General features: G+C 40.9%; 1 protein-coding gene across 1 annotated transcript; it reads left to right on the plus strand.

The window, feature by feature from the left end:
- The first annotated feature begins 179 nt into the window (after window positions 1-179).
- Window positions 180-20,034, plus strand: gad2 (glutamate decarboxylase 2). Its single transcript, XM_085286787.1, has 16 exons — window positions 180-1,122; window positions 1,431-1,493; window positions 1,642-1,785; window positions 2,432-2,665; window positions 3,925-4,015; window positions 5,009-5,121; window positions 5,771-5,886; window positions 6,305-6,384; window positions 7,561-7,615; window positions 7,788-7,904; window positions 9,813-9,877; window positions 9,997-10,075; window positions 10,165-10,314; window positions 11,533-11,640; window positions 12,964-13,053; window positions 15,547-20,034. The coding sequence occupies exons 1-16, from the start codon at window positions 1,047-1,049 to the stop codon at window positions 15,718-15,720; spliced, it is 1,755 nt and encodes a 584-aa protein (XP_085142913.1). The 5' UTR covers window positions 180-1,046; the 3' UTR covers window positions 15,721-20,034.
- The last annotated feature ends 334 nt before the right edge of the window (window positions 20,035-20,368 follow it).

Consider the following 20,368-nt stretch of genomic DNA (forward strand, 5'->3'; position numbering starts at 1 on the left):
TGTGTGTGTCAGGAACTTCTGACTTCAAAGAGACACATCACAAATTTATAGTCACATGTTGACATTTGGGAGGTGTCTCAAAATCAGACAAAAAAACCCACTTTGTGAGTAAAGAAAGTAAAGCAAGCCCCTCTCTCGGTAATAAATATTTTCGGAGTAACGCGCCCCTGGAGTGAGCGGAGAGAGGAGGGACCCACGAACACTCTGTGCATTTGAACCGAGTCCCCTCTCCGCCCCGCTGTCTCCTCCACCGGAGGCGGGCAATTAGAGGTCTGAAAAAATAGGTCTGCGATTGCTGGGCAGATGAATTAGTTGGCGTTCAGTGTCTGTATGGAGGGTAAGTTCTGTGCGCAGGGGGCCAAAAATGTCGGGGATGTATGGAGTCACGACACACGACGCAGCGCGGCTCGTCATGACCTGAAGTGAATCACCACGGGATTGCGTTAGTGACGTGAAATTTAGGTTGGCTGCAATTAGGCATGGCTTGTGCGCCGCATATTTACCAGCAGCTGTAGCCTCATAGCTGCTTTTTCCCCCTCCACCATTTTCATCACCATTTTCTTTTTGCTTATTGTTTTTCTCTGAGTCATTTTTTATATAATGTAGCAGCTTTGCATCAAAAGACATTTCACTACATCCGGAACTTGCGCAAACTATCTTGCGCTGTATTGCATTTTTCCCCCTATTAAGTAAAGAGCGTGACTGCTCTGCGCCGGTCAAGTGTTTGCGGATTTCTTTCTGGACACGGCGCTTCATGCTTCGTGCACCTGTGGACACCTGCAAAGGAGGAAGCGAGGACGCCTTTTGTGATTTCTTTTTTTTTTTTTACCCACCCCACGCTCACACACGCACTTACGAGGGTCGGTTTATTTGTAGTGTCTTTCCAGCGAATTAAAGCGTCTGTCGGATGCACGGCTGGATTTCAAGCAGTCTGAAAGGTCTGGTCAGATTCAGCACCACATCGGCTCTGAACAGCTCCCGGTCGTCGCGTGTGGATGGGCTCTGTCGGTCTCCGCGCCTCCTGCAGCTCCTAACTACCGGCAACAATGGCATCACACGGGTTCTGGTCTCTTGGCGGAGATAATGCCGGGGCCAATACCGGGAGTCAGAGCCCGAGTACGCGTGAGTGGCTTTTTGTCTTCAAACCACATCCTGATGGACCGGGCGCAGTAATTCCTGAGCGTTGTCTCAAGCCAGTGCCCTGCATTCACCGAACCACCAGACAGGCCTTATAATAGGCAACAATCCTGCTTTCTTTTTTTTTCTTTTTGCTTCTTTCTTTCTTCTTTTTCTCCACATGAGACATTTTTCGTGTATCTAAAGAGCTGTTTTATTCCAAGTTGCATGGCGCCTTTTGTGTTTCCCTAAACTTGGACTGAAGCTGAAGCCAGCACATCCCTTATCTGATTTATCCCACTTCTCTCTTTCAGCCAGGGCTTGGTGCCAAGCAGCGGCCCAGAAATTATCCGGAGGAATTGGATCGAAATTATGTGGTATGTTGGGGAAGGAGCGGGGGTGGGGGTGGAGACGGAGGGGAAGCTATTTTTAGGCAAACGTGCCAGCTATTTCCATCATAACTGTCTGGCCCTAGAGTAATAAAAATATATATATTTCGATGCTATTTTTTGTGGGTTTCCAAAGCGCTGCTAAATGTCGGGGAGGTGGAGAAAGCCGCCGAGCCGGGCGCCAAGCAGCCGCCAGAGACGGCTGCAGGAACCTGCGGCTGCAACAAATCCTGCAACTGCACCAAAGCTGCTGTGGGCTTCTCCGACCTCTATTCAACAGGTACGAAAGTGCACTGTGAAGCTGGATTAATTTTAAGATTTATTTTCTTCCCCGAGTCCAGACTTGGCTTTACATTGAGCAGTTTTCACTGTGCGAAGTAGGCTAGAAAATAGACATTGTTTATATACAATATTTGTATATAATCATCTTAACTATAAAAGGAAATAATCTCAAAATGCTTCTCAAATATTTGCATCTGATCGCACAAACTCCTGTGAAATGTTTGGCTGAAGTTATCCGCTTTAATCTCAATTTATAAAATAACACATTGTGTATTGGATGAATAGTTTTGTCCATCATTTTCATTTTTTCACCACATTCTGAAAGAGGAGTTATGTTGGTCTGTTCTCCTCAGAGAGGGGCTATTTCCGAGAGGTCACCTTCACCAGAATCGTGTGTTTTGATGTGTTGAGCGCAAAACACGAGATTTTCGTATAAAGCAGAATCAGTGTTCGGACGTGGAAACAATATGACATATTTATTTGTTTGTATGGAGGAAAAATTCAAAGACAAAAAAATAAATAAAACTTTGACTCGTGTAAATATGAATCTTAATATTGCGTGGGAGCATTTTTTTGCACACATTCCTCCGTCCTCAAATAAAAATCACAAAATGTCTCCACTGTAATCCACCCCCCTCTCGCAGACCTGTTACCGGCCACGGACGGTGATACCAAAACGATGACCTTCCTGCAGGAAGTTGTGGATATTTTACTGGCCTACATAGTGGAGTCTTTCGACCGGGAAACGAAAGTTATTGATTTTCATTATCCGAACGAGCTGCTTCAGATGAACAACTGGGAGCTGCAGGACGAACCTGCGACTCTGGACGACATCTTGATCAGCTGTCGCGCTACATTGAAATACGCCATCAAAACAGGTAGGCCTGGGTATGATTTTATTGCATGCATGCAAATCAATAAATTCACTTTTTAATATACATATATGTTTATTTTAAAAAAATAGATGCTTCGGAGTGTTGGAAAAAATTTCCCCCCAGGCTGTATCATCACGCGCAGGCCTGAATCCCGGCCTTTCGCTCATCTTTGTGTGAAATCTGCCAAAATTCCAATATTCACGCATATAAATGGCAAATTAAAAACACGTTTACAATAAAATAAAAAGAAAAGCTGTATAAATTACAGAGAGCCACTGTGAAAATTATGTTACACCCTAAAAATTATTTAAAACTCGAGTTACTGCAAAACTAAACTGGAAACACGAAAGCGGTAAGCTTAAAAAACCGACCCGGAAAGAGAGAGGCAAACAAAGAAAACGTCTTTAACGTGTTCCGGGTTTAATAAATAAATAAATAAAATGATAAATGATGCCTATAAAGCATCAACACAGTTGTCCTCCTTTTCCTCCTCCTGACCACCAGACCGATAAATGCAGTGACGCAGTAAATCTGGTTCACCAAGTAGGAGATAATAGGCTAATAACCAGGCTTCATAGGCCAAGTCCATTATTCTCCCCTGAGTGACACACGCAGGGGGGATTTACAGCAACGCCACAGGACAGATTTCAGCCTCCAAAAAAAAGAAAGAGAAAAACTGAAAAAATAGTTTATGGTGGTGATGAATATTTAACAACCTTAAAAACAATTAAAATCACACTGTAATGCAGATATGAGCAAAGATGTGAGGATTTCAATCATTTATTGTAACCATTTATCAGCAATTTTCCTCTGCTACGAGAAAAATGTTTATTATTATTATTTAGGAATTATATGGTGTTGAGAAGGACTTGCACCAGGTTTATAAGTACAGTTATATCTTCCTTCCTTAATTCCTTTGTCTTCTTTCTTTCTTTCTTTCTTTCTTTTTTTTGCTTGATCACCCCCATAAATTACTCTTTATTTTAACGCCCGTGTTTATGACGCACACTGAGATCTAATCACGTGTCAGTGCTGTAACATGGTTTGTGTGTTTACCTTTTACATTACACCAAATGTTCTCATCATTTGGTGTTTTCATTCAGGTGTTTTTTTTTTTTAGTTGACTCTGCAGCTACAATTCTAACCCGCAATTTAAGCGCTCAGAAGATGACAGCTTCTGCTCGCTAAGGAAAACCTTAAAATTGCAGCCATCTCACACTCCTCCTCTTTGCCTTCTCCATCCTCTGCTCCTTTCCCTTCAGCCCACCCCAGGTACTTCAATCAGCTCTCCACGGGATTAGACATGGTCGGACTTGCAGCCGATTGGCTAACATCCACCGCCAACACCAATATGTAAGTATGTGGCCTGCTTCATCGCGATTTTAAGCGGTGATAACGATAATGACAATGGATTCCATTTCCGGACCATCCGCGAGCAGTCTGCTCTGCGTCTGCATGGCCTGATAGCGCGCCTTCCCCCCCCCCCCCCCCCCCCCCCCCCACCACCACCACCACACACACACACACACACACACACACTCAGTCATGGCAAATGAAAAGGGGTGAAATGAAAGGCAGGCCCCCACCCCTCAGCCCCCTCCTTGCACCCACAAGGCTCCCCCCTCTTCCCCCTCAGCCTTTTATCCCCCCCCCCCCCCCCCCGCCCCCCCTTCACCTCTGATCCTCCTGGGGATTCAAGAGGAGAAAATTAGCTCTGAAATTAAATTCAGACTAATCTGGAGCTAATTTCACATGTGTGTTTTGGGGGAGATAAACTCTTTTGGCAACTGTGAGGAAATGAAAAGTAAACCTGCTGTTTACAGTGGAGGGAGGTTCAAATGAATACAGCCAATATCTTAATGCAAAAATATATTTAGAAATATATATATAGAAATATTAGGGAGCACACAACAGAGATGCAAGTTTTAAATAGGAGCAGGATGATGAAAATGTGGGAGTTCAAAATATTAAAGGAGTGCATTTTGTCAGTAAAATTTTGGGTGTTTGGCTTGAAAAAATATTTTCATGTGCATTTAAGTGTTTCTATATAAATGGAAAACACTTGAGAATGCATCAGAGCTGTTAAAATGTGTGCACACGATTGACAGTAATTCTGCACTTCTTCAAAAGTGAAGCCAGAAACCTCCAGACAACCTCAGAATCTGAGCATTTTTTAAATGAACCCTCTGCACAGGCCAACGACAACCCTCCTTTCCTGAAACGTCCAAACTTCAGATTTTTAAAAAATAATGTCAGTTTAATGGCAGCTTTTTATTTGTTGATGAGTCACGATGGCACCGTGTTCATGTAACGAGCGCCATGTGATGCGTCTTGTGTAACGTGCAGGTTCACCTATGAGGTAGCTCCTGTCTTTGTGCTGCTGGAGTACGTCACTCTGAAGAAGATGAGGGAGATCATTGGCTGGCCGGATGGGCGAGGAGATGGCATTTTTTCTCCTGGTATGTTTGCATGGCAGGTGACGCAGAGTGCTCTGACACCCCTCTGTTTGACTGGAGATGGAACTGGCTGTGTGTGTGTGTGTGTGTGTGTGTGTGTGTGTGTGTGTGTGTGTGTGTGCGTGTGTGTGTTGTAACGTGTCAATTTGCATTTTGATGATATAAATGGAACGTGTTTCAAAGCCAATTAGCATAAAATAATTTTCAGTTTAAGCCCCCTCCCCCTCACCCACCCCAATCTTTAATTTCTCCCATGCACTTCATAATGAGAGGCAATCATCGGAGAATTTACTGACAAAGCCTGTGATTGGCTGTGACATTGTGGACAGCGAGATGCAATTTTGGATGCTTTGTCATTTCTTGATATGCTCTTGATGAACAAAAGTTTGTTTTACATGAACATGGACATCTTGAAACAATGTAGCAGCCTACTTTTTTTTTTTATCAGTAGTTTATTGGCTTACACATTTACCTAACAAGCAAAAGATTTGTGGTTCAATCCAAGGAGAAGACAGATTCCTTTGGGGTTGTGTCAGTAAACATGCAGAGCTATCTACTGTGGCAGCTCCTTGAGAATAAGGGAGCAATCGTTTAGAAACCCTGCATCACTCCCTGGAGACACGTCCCTAACTCAATCCTGTCTGTCCTCCAGGTGGTGCTATTTCTAACATGTACGCCATGCTGCTGGCCCGCTTCAAGATGTTCCCTGAGGTGAAAGAGAAGGGAATGTCATCCGTTCCCAGACTGGTGGCCTTCACATCCGAACATGTAGGCATCCGTGTTTAAAATCCGATTCCTCACGGCATCGTCAGTGTATGTCTGCTTGGCTCAAACGGTGAACACTGAACACTATTTGGACATTTCTTTAAGTCAAATGTCAAAAAATGTATCTTTCAGCTGCTAGAATAACACAAAAAAGATCTCATGGTAACTGTGGCTGTGCTTGATGTGTGACTACGTGTCACTTTAACTCCACCGCTGCTGATAAAAAGCTGACATTATGCACGTCGCATGCAGAAGGACACGAGGTGACTGGTGTGCATGTCACCTTCATCTTTAAAGGACAGCTGAAAGATGCTGTGAGGAAAAAAGCAATGAAATTACAAACAAATCTGTCATAAGACGTACATATTTACGGATCCGGTCACTCATTATCTTTTTTTCCCCCCTTGTCTTCAACTCTTAGAGCCATTTTTCAATCAAAAAAGGTGCAGCAGCTCTCGGCATTGGGACCGAAAGCGTGATCTGCATCAAAGCAGATCAAAGGTAAAACTGGCTTCAGTCGTGCATCATACTTCAGTTAAACCATGAGGCATATTCATTGTTTTTGATGTTAAAAACACTCGATATAGAAACAGTTATTATTGTATTATTGTGGAGAAACACTACAGCCTTCTAATCTTCACAAACTTGTTTTACCCGAACCAATAAGGCCTAAAGACCTGATAATGTTCACAAGTAACAGTAAAGATGTGTCTCTCCTGTTCAGCTTAGGATTCAAATTTATATTTCATCTTGTGACCCTTTAAAAGAAATCCAAACCCTAGACTGGAAAACACTCAATGATGTGTAACTACAATACTTAACAATGACTCATGACTATTTGTAACCTTATAATATGATATGAAATCCTTTATATATTACTGCTTATAGTTGTACTTAAAGGGACAGTTCCTCCCAAAATTACATTTATATTGTTTTCTCCCTCTCATCTGTGTTTCACTTTATCCATCTTATCTGTTTTGTGCTCAGTTTTGGAGAGATGTCTACCTCTTGAATCTGATGGAACTCTCCTCGAGGCGTTAAGAGCATCAAACAGAGTATCAGCATTGTCTCTTTCAAGTAATCGTGAATAGGTCAACCGAATAACCTACAAAACTGTTTCCGTTGCTCACATTCCCCAACCAACGGAAGCAGTAGCTAACATTAAACATTAAAGTCAAGAGAGGTGACATTAATGTTTACAGCGTGCCTGGAAGAAAATGGATGAGCGGGTGGACTTTGGCTTGTATAGTCACAGTGTGAGCATTATGGGCTCTGGGGGTCCAAGTCCATCCATAAAGGTCACTGTGCCCCCTAAGCTGAATTCTACTGGCATTTAGAACTAAAAGTAAAATTAAGCAATAAAATTTGGCAATAAAAAAGTTTAATACCTCAAATGTTGTAGTAACAATCACGCCAGTGTTAATTATTAGGTTAAATACCAGAGTAAGTCAAGTCTTATGCCTCCCTGTCAAAGTTAGTTGCCCATCCACTCCATGTGCTCTGGTGCCGACGCTGTCCTGTCCCTTTAAGTAGAATTTCAAATGCAATACTTGCACTTATATTTTCTGTATTTCTGTTCCTGTGTTGCCTTTTGTTTTTAAGGTAGAGGCCTTCTTTGCCCACTGACAGTATGACAAACAACTTTAAAGCCAACTAAAGCTTGTTTTCCCTTTGCAGCGGTAAATTGATCCCAGCTGACCTTGAGAGGCGAATACTGGAGGCAAAACAGAAGGTAAGATGATGTACATTTATTACCCTGCTATAAATAGACAGATATGACTTCATACAGTTTTGATTTTATGGGGTGCGCTCGACTGAAACTGCAGAGATGATGAGGGAAATTTGGGAACATATTGTAACAACATAACGGCCTCATATGCAGTATTTTGGTTGCTCTTGTGCAGGGTTTTGTACCTTTCTTCGTAAGTGCGACTGCTGGGACAACAGTGTACGGAGCTTTTGACCCCCTCATTGCCATTTCTGACATTTGCAAAAAGTACAACATCTGGATGCACGTGGATGTGAGTAAAGCTTCCTGATTCATTTAAAGTGTCATATTGACCTTTCACATGTGGGATTTTTGGAGTGTTTGTGCACAAGAGGGATTTTAATGGAGGCATACACAGAAGCAAAGAGCTCACCTCTGAGTTTGACAAATCTATTATGTCTGTCTCGCCTCTAACTGCTTGCGGTTGACCCAGATAGAGAGCGCGCCATTTCCTATCTAACACTGGAGATTAGAAAAACTGGAACAGAGGCTGTAAATCATCTCCTCCCCTGACTTTACCATCATGGGCCGTCTCACTGAAGGAACTCTATCTCTTAATGAAAGTGATTTAGTCCTGACAGGGGGACACCTCTATTAAGAGCAATAAATGGCCTTGTCTGTCATCCCTCAACTAGCTGAGATGGGTAAAAAAAAGCACGCACGCACGCACGCACGCACGCACACACACACACACACACACACACACACACACACACACACACACATTGTGATTGTTAATCATTTTCATTGGTTTATCTGCTAAATTTTCTAGCTACAGCTCCCAGAAAGACATATACTCACTTATTAATGCACTTTATCTGGTACACCTTTGGCCCCCTTTTTGCCCTCAGGTCTGCCTTAATTCTTCCAAACATAGATTTAGCGAGGTGCTGGACACGCTCCTCAGGGGTGTTGGTCCCTTTTGACATCACACCATTGCACAGTTGCTGCAGATTTGTTGTCTCGACATCCATGCTGCTAATTTCCCATTTCACTCCATCCCAGAGGTCCCTATTAGATTGAGATCTGGTGACAAAAAGTCAAAGTTGTGCATTCAGAGATGCCCTGCTTCATACTTTGGTTATAACGAATAATTATTAGAGTTACTCTTGCCTTCGTATCTGCAGTGTGGCCATTCCGTTAAGACCTCTGACACCGGATATTTTTGCTTTTTCCGGCCATTCTCTTTAAACCTTAGAAATGGTTGTGTAAGAAAATCCTGATAAAACAGCAGTTTCTGAATTACTGAGTCTGACTCCAACAACCATCCCACATCAGTTAAATCACCTTTCTTCCCCATTTTGATGCTCAGTTTGAGCTTCAGCAGGTCGTCTTGACCATGTCAGTGTCCATGACCACATCACTCAGATGTTGCCATGTGATTGGCTGATTAGATATATTCATTAGGAAGCACTTGAACAGATGCAGTGTATATATTCATAGACAAAACAGTGATATTAAAGTGTACTAATACTACTACTGTGTGTGTGTGTGTGTGTGTGTGTGTGTGTGTGTGTGTGTGTGTGTGTGTGTGTGTGTGTGTGTGTGTGTGTGTGTGTGTGTCACAAAAATAGTCCCTGTTGTGTTTTTAAAGCTTAAATATTAAATGAGGTTTGGCTAGTTGGCAGAACTTCTACAGAAATCAAAGGCTTTAGTGCTGGAGTGTTAAACATGTGGCCAGGGGGCCAAAATTGGCCCACCCAGGTGTCTAATCAGGCATTGTAGATGGCTTTGCAAAATAGGAAAAATGCAGAGGAGCTTGGCATACATGTTGGAGTATTTACTGTGTGAGTGGATGAAGTCAGTAGTACACAAACCATTAAATGACAGGAAATCGGATAGAAATTTTTTTTACAGTAAAAAAAACCATTTTGTATTAATTAAAACAGCAATTCTTTTTTTTTAACTTATGGCACAAAGTTCGGGTAATGAGCTGCCAGTATGATGTCTGTCATTTTGTGCTCAGACTTAATTTTTGAAAGTTTAACCACAAGGAGCAGTGCTGAGGTTTTTTTATTTACTACAGCAGTACTTCTTTGTATTGTGGAAAGACTGAGACAGTTCATTTTTCTTAAGACGCGTCAGGATTTCACTATCAGTTTTATACATGGATGGTTTATTAAATGTGGATGCTAATGTCTTTCATCTCTTCGTGTTTCAGGGAGCATGGGGAGGAAGTCTGCTCATGTCCAGGAGACACAGGTGGAAGCTGGACGGAGTTGAGAGGCAAGTAACTGTTTTATGCGGTTTGGCCCCAAATGTGCAAATATTACAAGCTAATGAGCATTTGATATAACGTTGAATGATGGTTGGTTCTTTTTGTTTTGTTTTGTTTTAAACTGCAGGGCCAATTCAGTCACATGGAATCCACACAAAATGATGTCCGTCCCTCTGCAGTGTTCTGCCCTGCTGGTCAGAGAGGAGGTAGGCCTCAAATTCTCAGCCCCATGCTGCGTGTTCCTGCTTTTGTTTATTGAGGTGATTCTGTAAATGCTCTGGCTCTCACTTCACAGGGTCTTATGCAGAACTGCAACCAGATGCACGCCTGCTACCTATTCCAGCAGGACAAACACTACGATCTTTCTTACGACACCGGAGACAAGGCGCTGCAGTGTGGACGTCATGTGGACATCTTCAAGCTGTGGCTCATGTGGAGAGCTAAGGTAATATAAATATAAATATAAATATAAAGTTTGATGATTGTAAGCAGCTATTAATAGGGTATAAATAATAATAATATGCTAGAACACTATAATCAATGAAGATTGGTGTACCGTCTGCAAAAATGTATATATTTGGCAGCATGGGTCTGTTCTGGGACCTCCTTGGCCTTCTGCATCGTTACATGGAAAGCTAGAGGCAGGGAGAGCAGCAGCAAGACCTCACCTTTGATTGATAAAGTGATGGCATGCTGCTACAGAGCAGAAATAAATAACAACAGCCATACTGTTAAGTCAGACACAGCTAGAAAAGGAAGAGCTGTGGATCCAGATGTGTTGCAAAGCAGCTTGCAGATTTAAGGATGTTAAACTGTCTTAAAAAGTGCATCTTGTGCCAGATTTGTCAGACTAATGGTTAGAAGAGTATCAGATGAACCATCAGCTGATGCTGGCTGTCATTAAGCTAATCCAGCTGTTGTCAGACTGTTGCAAATGCTTTCTCTCTTTTCAGTTAATTAAGCTGCTTCCACTTGTTTCACTTTTCATCTTCGTTTTGGCTCTGCTATATTATATTAATGCATTTTTAAAAAAAATTTCTTATGCATAGATTATATATGAAAGCTTCTCAAAATTTCAGTCATTCACCCTTCTAAGAAAATGTGTCAAAACTCAGAGAAAAACTTTGTGAGTTATTAAGTCAAAACTAAAAATAAAAACCTGAAATTTTGAATTATGGACGTCAAATAAATTAAATGACGGAAACTGAGTTTAATTTCGGAGAAGAGGACAAACTCTGAGATCCTACAGCAACTTCTAAATGTCTTTTATTTGTTTGTTGTCATTTTAAAATTGCTTTTATACTTTAATCTATATACTAATATATATTAATTCAGTATTTATTTATTGTTTGAAAGTGTCTTGTGTCGTGGATATGTGACATCAGGTGGGGGGAAAGCACCACTTTTAAGTTTTATGGACCAAATAAGATGCCACACAGGCCCCATTTCCAGGGACCAGATGACCAGATTTAAATCACATGGTCAAATATTCAACCTATCCTTGTTGGTCACTCATTGGCTAAAATGCATTTGGCTGCATATGTAACACGTTTTAGATTGACCCTGATGAAGCCCAAAGCCAAATGTTCTCTATACTATATAATAAATTTATATATTGCTGTGGAGTTTGAGCAATTACAGATAAACATCTTTTCTTTGACAGGGCACCATTGGGTTCGAGGCTCAGATTGACAAGTGTCTGGAGCTGTCCGAGTACCTCTACAACAAGATTAAAGACAGGGAAGGATACGAGATGGTCTTTGATGGCAAAGTATGTTCACATTCATCTTTCACTCTCTCTAAAAGATAATTCATCTGCAGTCACACAATCATGGAAAAGTAGCTGACATTAGCCCATGTCGCTCCTTTTTCCTCAGTGTCATTATTGCTGACTTGATTTCCATGCAGAGTGTTCTGGCTTTGAGTTGGATGAATGCCATTTTTACCTCCAGATGCCAGTGTAATGTGCTGCTATTATGTTTAATGAATAGCATAACGGCCCATAATTGCTCATATGCATATGAATAGCGTGGTGTCTGAAATATCCTGCACTAAACTGAAGTACAACACAAACATATGTGGGTATGAAGAAAACTCTCTTATGAAAGGGGTGCTTGGACACATGGGGTAATTTATTATGAAAGCTCTTTAATGTTTCAAGCCTTATTGTTTTCCTGCTGAGCCCCAAAAAGGCTATGAGCATCATAACCCAGAGGGGGATGAGAAAAAGCCAAGTCCTCTGGGCAATGGCCCAGGTGCTCACTTGTCTGTGCCTTCCATTGAGCCATTACATCAATCTGATGTTGAATATACTACAGCCAAACCAGCCCAGCTGTATAAATGAGGCTGGTGTGCATGGTTAGTCAGCTGTTGGTAATGAATGCCCTTCCGTTCTTATGCAGACAGGCAGGCGGGGAGTTCTTGCAGGGATTCGGGTGCCAGAAAATAGCACTGTGAGGAGCTTTCAGACATCTAGTGACAGAAGGCACGCTACCTGTCCGATGCTGTGAACTCATATTGGATTGTTGCTCTGGGATGCAAATCAGCATTTTCATTCAAAATCAGTTTGGCTTAGGATACAAGCATTTTAATGTCATAAGATTTCTGCAGGATTTTAGGCATGAATAGCTTTGAATTCTACAAAACAGCTGTATACCATGTTTAAACTGCGTGTATAAAGGTGTAGGTATATGTAATACGCACACAGACTGTATATAAAAGATGGACATAGCCGCCTCATCCATGTTGAATCCTTAATTTTCAGAATTGGTTAGTGCTAAATTATATCACCTCTGCTGTCTGGCCCTGCCTACTATATTTTTTTTACTTTGTCATATATAATTAAATTCATAATTCGCCATTACATAAAAAAGTAGAACATATTCTGCACCAGGGTCATTTTGAAGTTTTAAAGATATGCACACCAAGACCTGCTCTAAAATTTAATGGGCTTATGAGTAATCATTACTCTCGTGAACGCCAAGATAAATCAGCATTTTTTTAAATTATTTTTTTTTATACAACTGCACTCAGTCGCTGTTTGTTTTTCCTCAGTTTATTCCTCTGATATCTTGTTGTCTGTGTGTCCCCTCAGCCTCAGCACACCAACGTCTGCTTCTGGTACCTGCCGCCTGGCATCCGCTACATGGAGGACAAAGAGGAGAGAAAGAAACACCTGCACAAGGTGGGTACTCTCAGATAAGGAGTCTCACTGTAGTATCTCCCCAACACAACTTTCACGAGCCCCGTCATTCATATCCAGCTCGACTATCACACATCTTTCTAATTAGGGGCAACTTATACTCAGGATTAAAATAATACTTTGCCCTGCACATGAGGAGAAAAAAATGGCAGCGGTCTTAAACAGGACACAGAGTACGGGTTAAAAAGAAGTGAGGCTTTTCAGCTGGCTAATGTGCTGGCCATTCAGAGGATACCACAGCAGCAGGGGCCTCATAATTGACAATCAGGACAAACAGATGGCGTTCATGTCTGCTATACAAAGACCACTTCTCTCTCTTCTCTCTCTTCCTGTTGACTAGAAATCGTTACCAGCTTCATCATTGTTCTGCAAATGCAGATGTTTCCCTTTGTTTTCTTTGAAAAATTACTTGAAAAAACACCATGGTCATGCTTCACCGAGTAGACAGACTGACTGGACAGCTTTCCACACTCTGACTCTGAGCCTGAGGGGTGATGTAATGCTGCCAGATTAGCACTTTGAGGAAGAGCTGAGAACTGAAGGAGCCCTCATCAGTTTCCACGTGTCTTAATGACATCCTCTAATGGATGAGGAGAATGGGAGGAACTGTTAAAAGATTGATTTGAGGGAAATCAGCACACAGTAAATTATTTTGCAGCAAGCACGCCAACTGCAGTGAGACACCTGCAAGACATTAGGAAAGAAATGACTGATTATGTGATGAGAGCTGTATGGAAACAACTAACTAATCTAGCAGGCAGTAATCTGAAACTGAAGCCAACTTCCTCGAGAAGTTAGCTGAGTGTTAAAGCCTGTTTTGGTAATACCCACAGACTTATTAAAATTCTTGCACGATTATTCTGGGTCATATGAGCCACGGTTAACTTAAGCCCTTAAGCTAAAGCTGCACTCAAACTGTCACTTGAACTTGCTGGATCTCATCTGCATATCCTGAAGTTGGTCACGACGAAACCTTTTTATACAAATCCTCTAACCAACCAAGCCCTAAAAATGATATTCCAGAGACACAGACGCAGAGGAGTTTTCTCTCAGTGAGCCGTCTAACAGGCCGAGCGTCGGTCAAAACGAGCACTGAGAGTTTCAGACATGAAATTGAATCTGTCGCCGCTCATCACTGCAAAGAATCTACACCAGCATCGTGACTCTGCTGAGTACAAAATAAATGAGCATCACCCCTGGCTTCACTCTTAGAGATAACCTCTCAGCATGGCAGGAGCAGCAGTCATGGGGCTGTGCACCCAGCTGCTGTTACATTTAGCTGTCAGATCGATGGGGGGTAAATGACCTACATGGTCTGTAGGTCTGATGAACCTGGGAAGAACTTTGACTTGTATAAACAAACAAGCACCCATTTAGATCCGATTACACAGAAAGAGAAGTAGTCAGGCAATACTCTTCCAAACTGTTCCTGCAATTTGAGTTAGACGACTGTTAACAACCATGTAAAATGTAAAAACACGAACTAAATGCTAATAAAATGGGATATGTGATATGTGAAAAAAAGTAGTTCTGCAATCAAATCATTTAAAGTACTGAGAATAAAATATTATTTTCCTACATTTTTATTTGAGAAATTTAAAAATGCAAGTAAACAGTGATTTTATTAAATGCTGACACAAAATTTATGAGAAAATGTCAAGATCCTACAGTCGTGCAGGGTTTGCTGAATTCTTGTTCTTTAATAGTTTTGTGTTTCTTTTTTTTTTAGTTTTGTTTAGGTTTTGTTTTGCTCTTGAGCACTTTTAGCCTTTAGGTGTCATTATATTTGAGTTCTGTTTACTGTATGCATTATTGCAGCTTTATTTGCCTCGTTGGTATTTCCCTTCATCTCCTCATCTCGTTCCATCTCTTCTGTTAAGTTCACTCGAGTTCTGTTTGTCCTTATTTGAATATATTTCCTGTTTTTGTTTTGTGGTTGTTTGTCTCCTGTGTTTTGCATTTAGTTTTATTTCCCCTTCAGCCTCGTTAGATAATTAATAAACTGCTGTAGTAATCTGCACAAAAAGAGTATGAGTTGACGTAGATAGAAGAAGGACACAAAATGACCATAAACAAACTCAAAACAAACACAAAGTCAGGATATAGTCTGAGGATATCCTTTCTCACATTTAACACTAAATAGAGGACAGTCCACTTCAGGCCCGCTCTATTTATTGAAAATACTGTGTGCTGGTCTGGGTGTTTCTTGCTTAGAGCACGCAGGAGGTAAGACACGTAACGCTGTGAATTCACAGGATGCTTACCTGCTTACCTATTCTTTGTTAACATGCTTAACTTTGCAAAGCATCTAGCTGTATAGCTCACCATGTTTGTGAGGTACGGTTGGGAGACTTTTTCATTTGCACCCAATGGCCCATTTTGTCTCTGCCCTGACCTTCTGTGTATCTTTCACATATTTTATTCTCTCTTCCTGAAGGAACAGCAATTCATGCTGTATTTGTTGCATGTTGTCAGGTGGCTCCCGTCATAAAAGCCAGAATGATGGAGTACGGGACAACTATGGTGAGCTACCAGCCACAAGGGGACAAGGTCAACTTCTTTCGCATGGTGATCTCAAATCCTGCTGCTACCTTTGAGGACATCGACTTTCTTATTGAGGAGATTGAACGACTTGGCCAGGATCTATAAGACACATCTCTCCAAATCCTCTTGTACTTTTCCCCTTGACGGATGAATTGTTTGTCGTGAATGTACTGGTAAACTTATTTTCTTTTCTCTCAATCTTTCCTCCAAAGTCTCATATTTAAGAGTATATTTGAGACAAAAGATCTGCAGATATATCCATATATTACGTATTGTAGCTTTGCCGTGGGCTGACTTGGTCCAAAGCTATGTAAAAGTGCTTCTGTCTGCTTCTCCTGTAGTGTAGTAGATCCCAGAGTAGTGTAAGTGACGTAACTTTATATGTAATTTTTGTGATATGAAATGCTTGTGCAATAAGTCGATGAGAAAGAGTTTATTTCTCAATCATTTCTCATTTGCCGAGTCCGTTGTTAAGTGCCAAACGTGGTTGTGTTCTATTGTAACTTTAAAGCATTTTAAACTTCTCGTTTAAAACAAAAATAGCACTTCACCTTACCTCAGCTTAATCAACTGCCTTTACATCTGCACATTACACTCAAAGCAGGGCAGAACTCCTTCTCTTACCTGGTGTTGTTACGCAGTGCCAGCACATGTTAAAGACATAACCCAGCCAGAGCAGCCTGCATGATGGAAACGTGAAAACAGAGCAGTTCAAAGCATTTACAATCAAGCCAGTTCACCACCCATCACCTCTGCCTTTGACAGTTCAACCTGCAGCTCATGATGCTGCTCTGCTTATTGATTATTAAGACTTTTTTACTCTCTTTCTAATATGTTTAGGCGATAAAGGCTTGTAAAACCCATGTCGCTGGACATTGTTGACTTGCTACATGAATACATCGAAATGGGATCCATTTCCATCCTTGCTGTATAATTAGCTTTGCTCCATATGTTAGAATGAAGATCGGCACTTGAGCTATAATCCTTAAGTTTCCAGTGTATTGAACTGCATTGAATAGATTTCAGATTTTCTGCAGTAGTCATCAACTGTATTTGTGTCCTGTTACTGTTGCTATGTGTGGTAGTAGTACCAGTTGTTTTCCAAAGCATTTCACCTAACAACCTTGTTTTTTCATTGCATATTTGACAGACTAACTGCTGAAAGCCAATCTGCTGCCTCCAGGGGCCATTACATACATGTATTCATTTCCTTGGACTGAGTAGCACACCAAGGTAGTAGTTGAGTAGACTTTTTTTTTCTCTTCTTGGAAAGGACACCAACTGTGCACATGACCAGACATGTCCAAGGGTCTACAGTTTGCTTTATGTAGGCTGTGTTGGGAACATTAGTTTAGTCCAAACAACATAATGAGTCTAATGTAAATTACTTCAAATTCTCTTAGAATTCTTCTTGACCGCTTGACATTTTCATTTTAAAGGAGGACAAATTAGGTAATTGTTTGACTATTTGATCACAACCCTGATGTTTCAATACAGCTCCCAAATTAAATTCATTGCTCAGTAGAGGTATACCCCAAATACGTAGGGTTACCTTCCTGCCAGCCTGCATCATTAACTCACATCTTTGAGACTTGAAAAGGGGAAGACGTACAAAGAAGCATGTTGAAATTTAGTCCTTGCCTTGTTTCTTTTGCACAACAATATATGGGAAGTATGTCCAATTGATCATTTAGGCAAAGTGCTACCAAGGTGCCCCAAAGGGCATCATAGCCCTGGCTTCACTGCATGCCCACTGCCATTTATATACAGGGAATTTGCAGTACTAAAGATTCACTATGAATGGATCTGTTATCTAACTTTGGGGATATTCCTTGTACAGAGAGTCTATGTCAACGTTTGGCAAAAAATGCCTATATATTTTGTTTTATTTAAAATGTTACAAATGAATTGCTTTTTAGTGCTGGTTGCAGTGAACCTACTGGAACTTGGATGTTACAGGGTACATGGTGCATTGCCCAGGTGGCAGTTTAAGTCATATCCCCTTTTTTCGCCCCATCAGGTTCTTTAATTCCAGTACCATCTCTGGGCACTGCTCCCAAAGCTTTGTGGCACCGAATTGCCGCTAGCCTGCCAAATAAACCAGGACAGAAATCTTAAGGATTATAACTTTAAATATGAAAGAAAAGATTTTCTTTTTGTAGTCATGCTTTTGAATGAGCACTTACTGAAAGGTTGTGGATCTTAAGAAACCAAGAATTGGGCAATAATGGGGTATTGTTGGGATATAGGATCTTAACCTGATTTGCAGCTACTGTATACCTGACATTACTTGCACTAAATCACTGTTGGGAGGAGCTGCATCCCTTTGCATTGCAACTGAGATTTTGTCTTTCTGCATTCACAAGCAATATTTGAGTATGGGTCCAATATATATATCTATATATATATACATACGCATATATGTATCCTGCATAATATCAAAAGGATCAATAGTAAATGATAATCAAGTTTCCAGACCAAACCCATGGTAGTTTGCAAAAAACAAGGACAAAAAAAGAAACCTGGAGTAAAAGCACGCTTATCGTAGGCGGGTTAGTTGGAATGTGAACCCTGATTTATCAGGCAGAGGTTCTGTAGCATTTTCATTAGAACAAGTTAGAAAAGCACAATTATAGCTCAACATGGTCGGTCAGTGAACAATCACTTTTGATCATAGACTGTAAATAGTATTTCAAGATGTCCTAAGTACATATCTTTGTGTATACATACGTGTATATAAGACATTTAACCAGAGACTATTTGTGAGGTAAAGTTCTTCATATTTTCTCTATCTCCAATATAGATTACCTGTATTTTCATCCGGTTTGTCCAAAAGCCTTTTTTCCTTGTGTGTATGTATGTATGTATGTTCGATACTTGATTTGTGACTTCTAGCTATTTCAAAGATGTGTTTCAGGGACTGGCTTTAAAGAAATTGATAGATTTTACTTTGAAATACTTCCAAGTCTTACTCAGAGACTCGGGTGTTTGGATTTTCAATGAATATGCAAAGCCATTTTGACTCTGAAGCCCCGTGTTTTTCGTGCACAAGTGATACTTGACGGTATGTGCCAACTGTGTACCTTAGTGTGTTTGTAAGTGTGTTGCCTTAGTATGAATTTTTCAGTATTGTCTAGTTTTCCTCCAAATGGGAGGTTGTGCACTTTAGAGTATACACATGATCAAATAACGTGCAATGTCCGATGGTTGTCCATAAGTTGATGTTTAAAAAAAATTCTACTACTCAAGATATGTAATTTAAGCTCTTTGGTCTGAATGTGCACTGAATCGAGGGTCTGCCAGAAATGAAAGGATTTAATTTTTTCTCAGTTTGTAGATATTGTAAAGCTTCTCCTTTAAATGTTTTACATCTCAACGGAGAGTTGCCTAAAGTTTCAAATTTTTACTTTCTGTTTCGCCCCAAACCAAAATTGGCTTCCACACTGTGACACAGACAGCATGATTTATTACAGCGACAATAAAATCTCTCTTTGGTAGTCTCGGAAAGCCAGACACTTTGTTTCTCTTGCTGCTGCTGCTAGACTTGCTTCCTTTGCACGACATGCATGCGATGCCTTGCCTATCCAGCTTGTTTGATATACAGTCTCCTATATATCTATTTATATCTATCTCTCTCTATATATATACATATATACAGTTTGTGTAGCTCCTGTAATTAGCTTTAGTGTCCGATGTATAGCTTAGCTTGTAGATTAGTGCTGTCGCTCTAGCCTTTACATGTGATCTCTGTGTCTTGAGCTTCCTGTAAAGTTTCTTTGTGCCGCCAGCATGCTAACCTCGCCTAGCATTGTACTCCTCTCCGCGCTTGATCTGACTTTCTCTATCCTCTGTCTTTCTGCTTGAAGACTGTCGCAGCTCTGAACGTAGCGTATTATATCTATATGTGTAGTCCCTCAGCATGTCTTTCTGAAAGCTCCTCTCTGCTCTGCGCCTGTACGACCTTTTTCTCTCTTTCTCTTCCGCTTCGCCCTCTGGTAGCAGTGACAACGTATCCCCGCGCTTTCCTCTGACGTTTCTCGGCTGCCCGCTGTCGTTCTGTTCGCGTGTCTGAGACGGTGTGTTGGCATGTGTCATGGTGCCCACAGTGTCACCATTTCTGATGTTTGTTTCACAAAGGCCCTTGACTCTGTGGGATGTATGCGAAATAAATTTAACTTAGACTTTAACAAATATATAAGGAAAAATTAGACCCTAGTTTCTTGCTTATGAGAAATATTGTTTATAAGAACAGTTAAAACTCCCAGTATTCAGAGTGCAGATCATTTCACTGAATATGGTGCAATTTTGAATCATACATTCTGCAAACTGCTGTGCTGGCTTTATCAAACGTTCATTTGTCCTGAACTATATGTTGCTCTTGGGAAAATAGAAATAAATATTGCCAAAACAAACAAAAAAGTGTGAGTCTCTGTTATTTTTACTCAAACCTACAGTTTTATGAGTATACTCATTGTAGCCTGCAGCACTAATGAGTCCTCAAACATAGTGAATGGAGCCAAATGGCTAAAATATCTAAACCTGCTTTCAGACAAAAAGCTGTAAAATTTTACAGTATACACTCAGGGCCACTTCATTAGCAACACTCTGTGGCAGCAACTCTGAATGTCACACAGTTGGGATTTTCCCAGATTTCAGCAAATATGCCATCATCTGAACTTCTCTGGGTGAAAATGCCGTATAGCAGCAGAAGACCACACTGGGTTCCTCTGGTCAGCTAAAAACCATCGTCTGC

This window comes from Mchenga conophoros, linkage group LG9, assembly GCF_057382185.1.
Source record: "Mchenga conophoros isolate Kocher_MC1m ecotype Shallow Benthic linkage group LG9, M_conophoros_male_GT1.1, whole genome shotgun sequence".
NCBI classification, from domain to species: Eukaryota; Metazoa; Chordata; class Actinopteri; order Cichliformes; family Cichlidae; genus Mchenga; species Mchenga conophoros.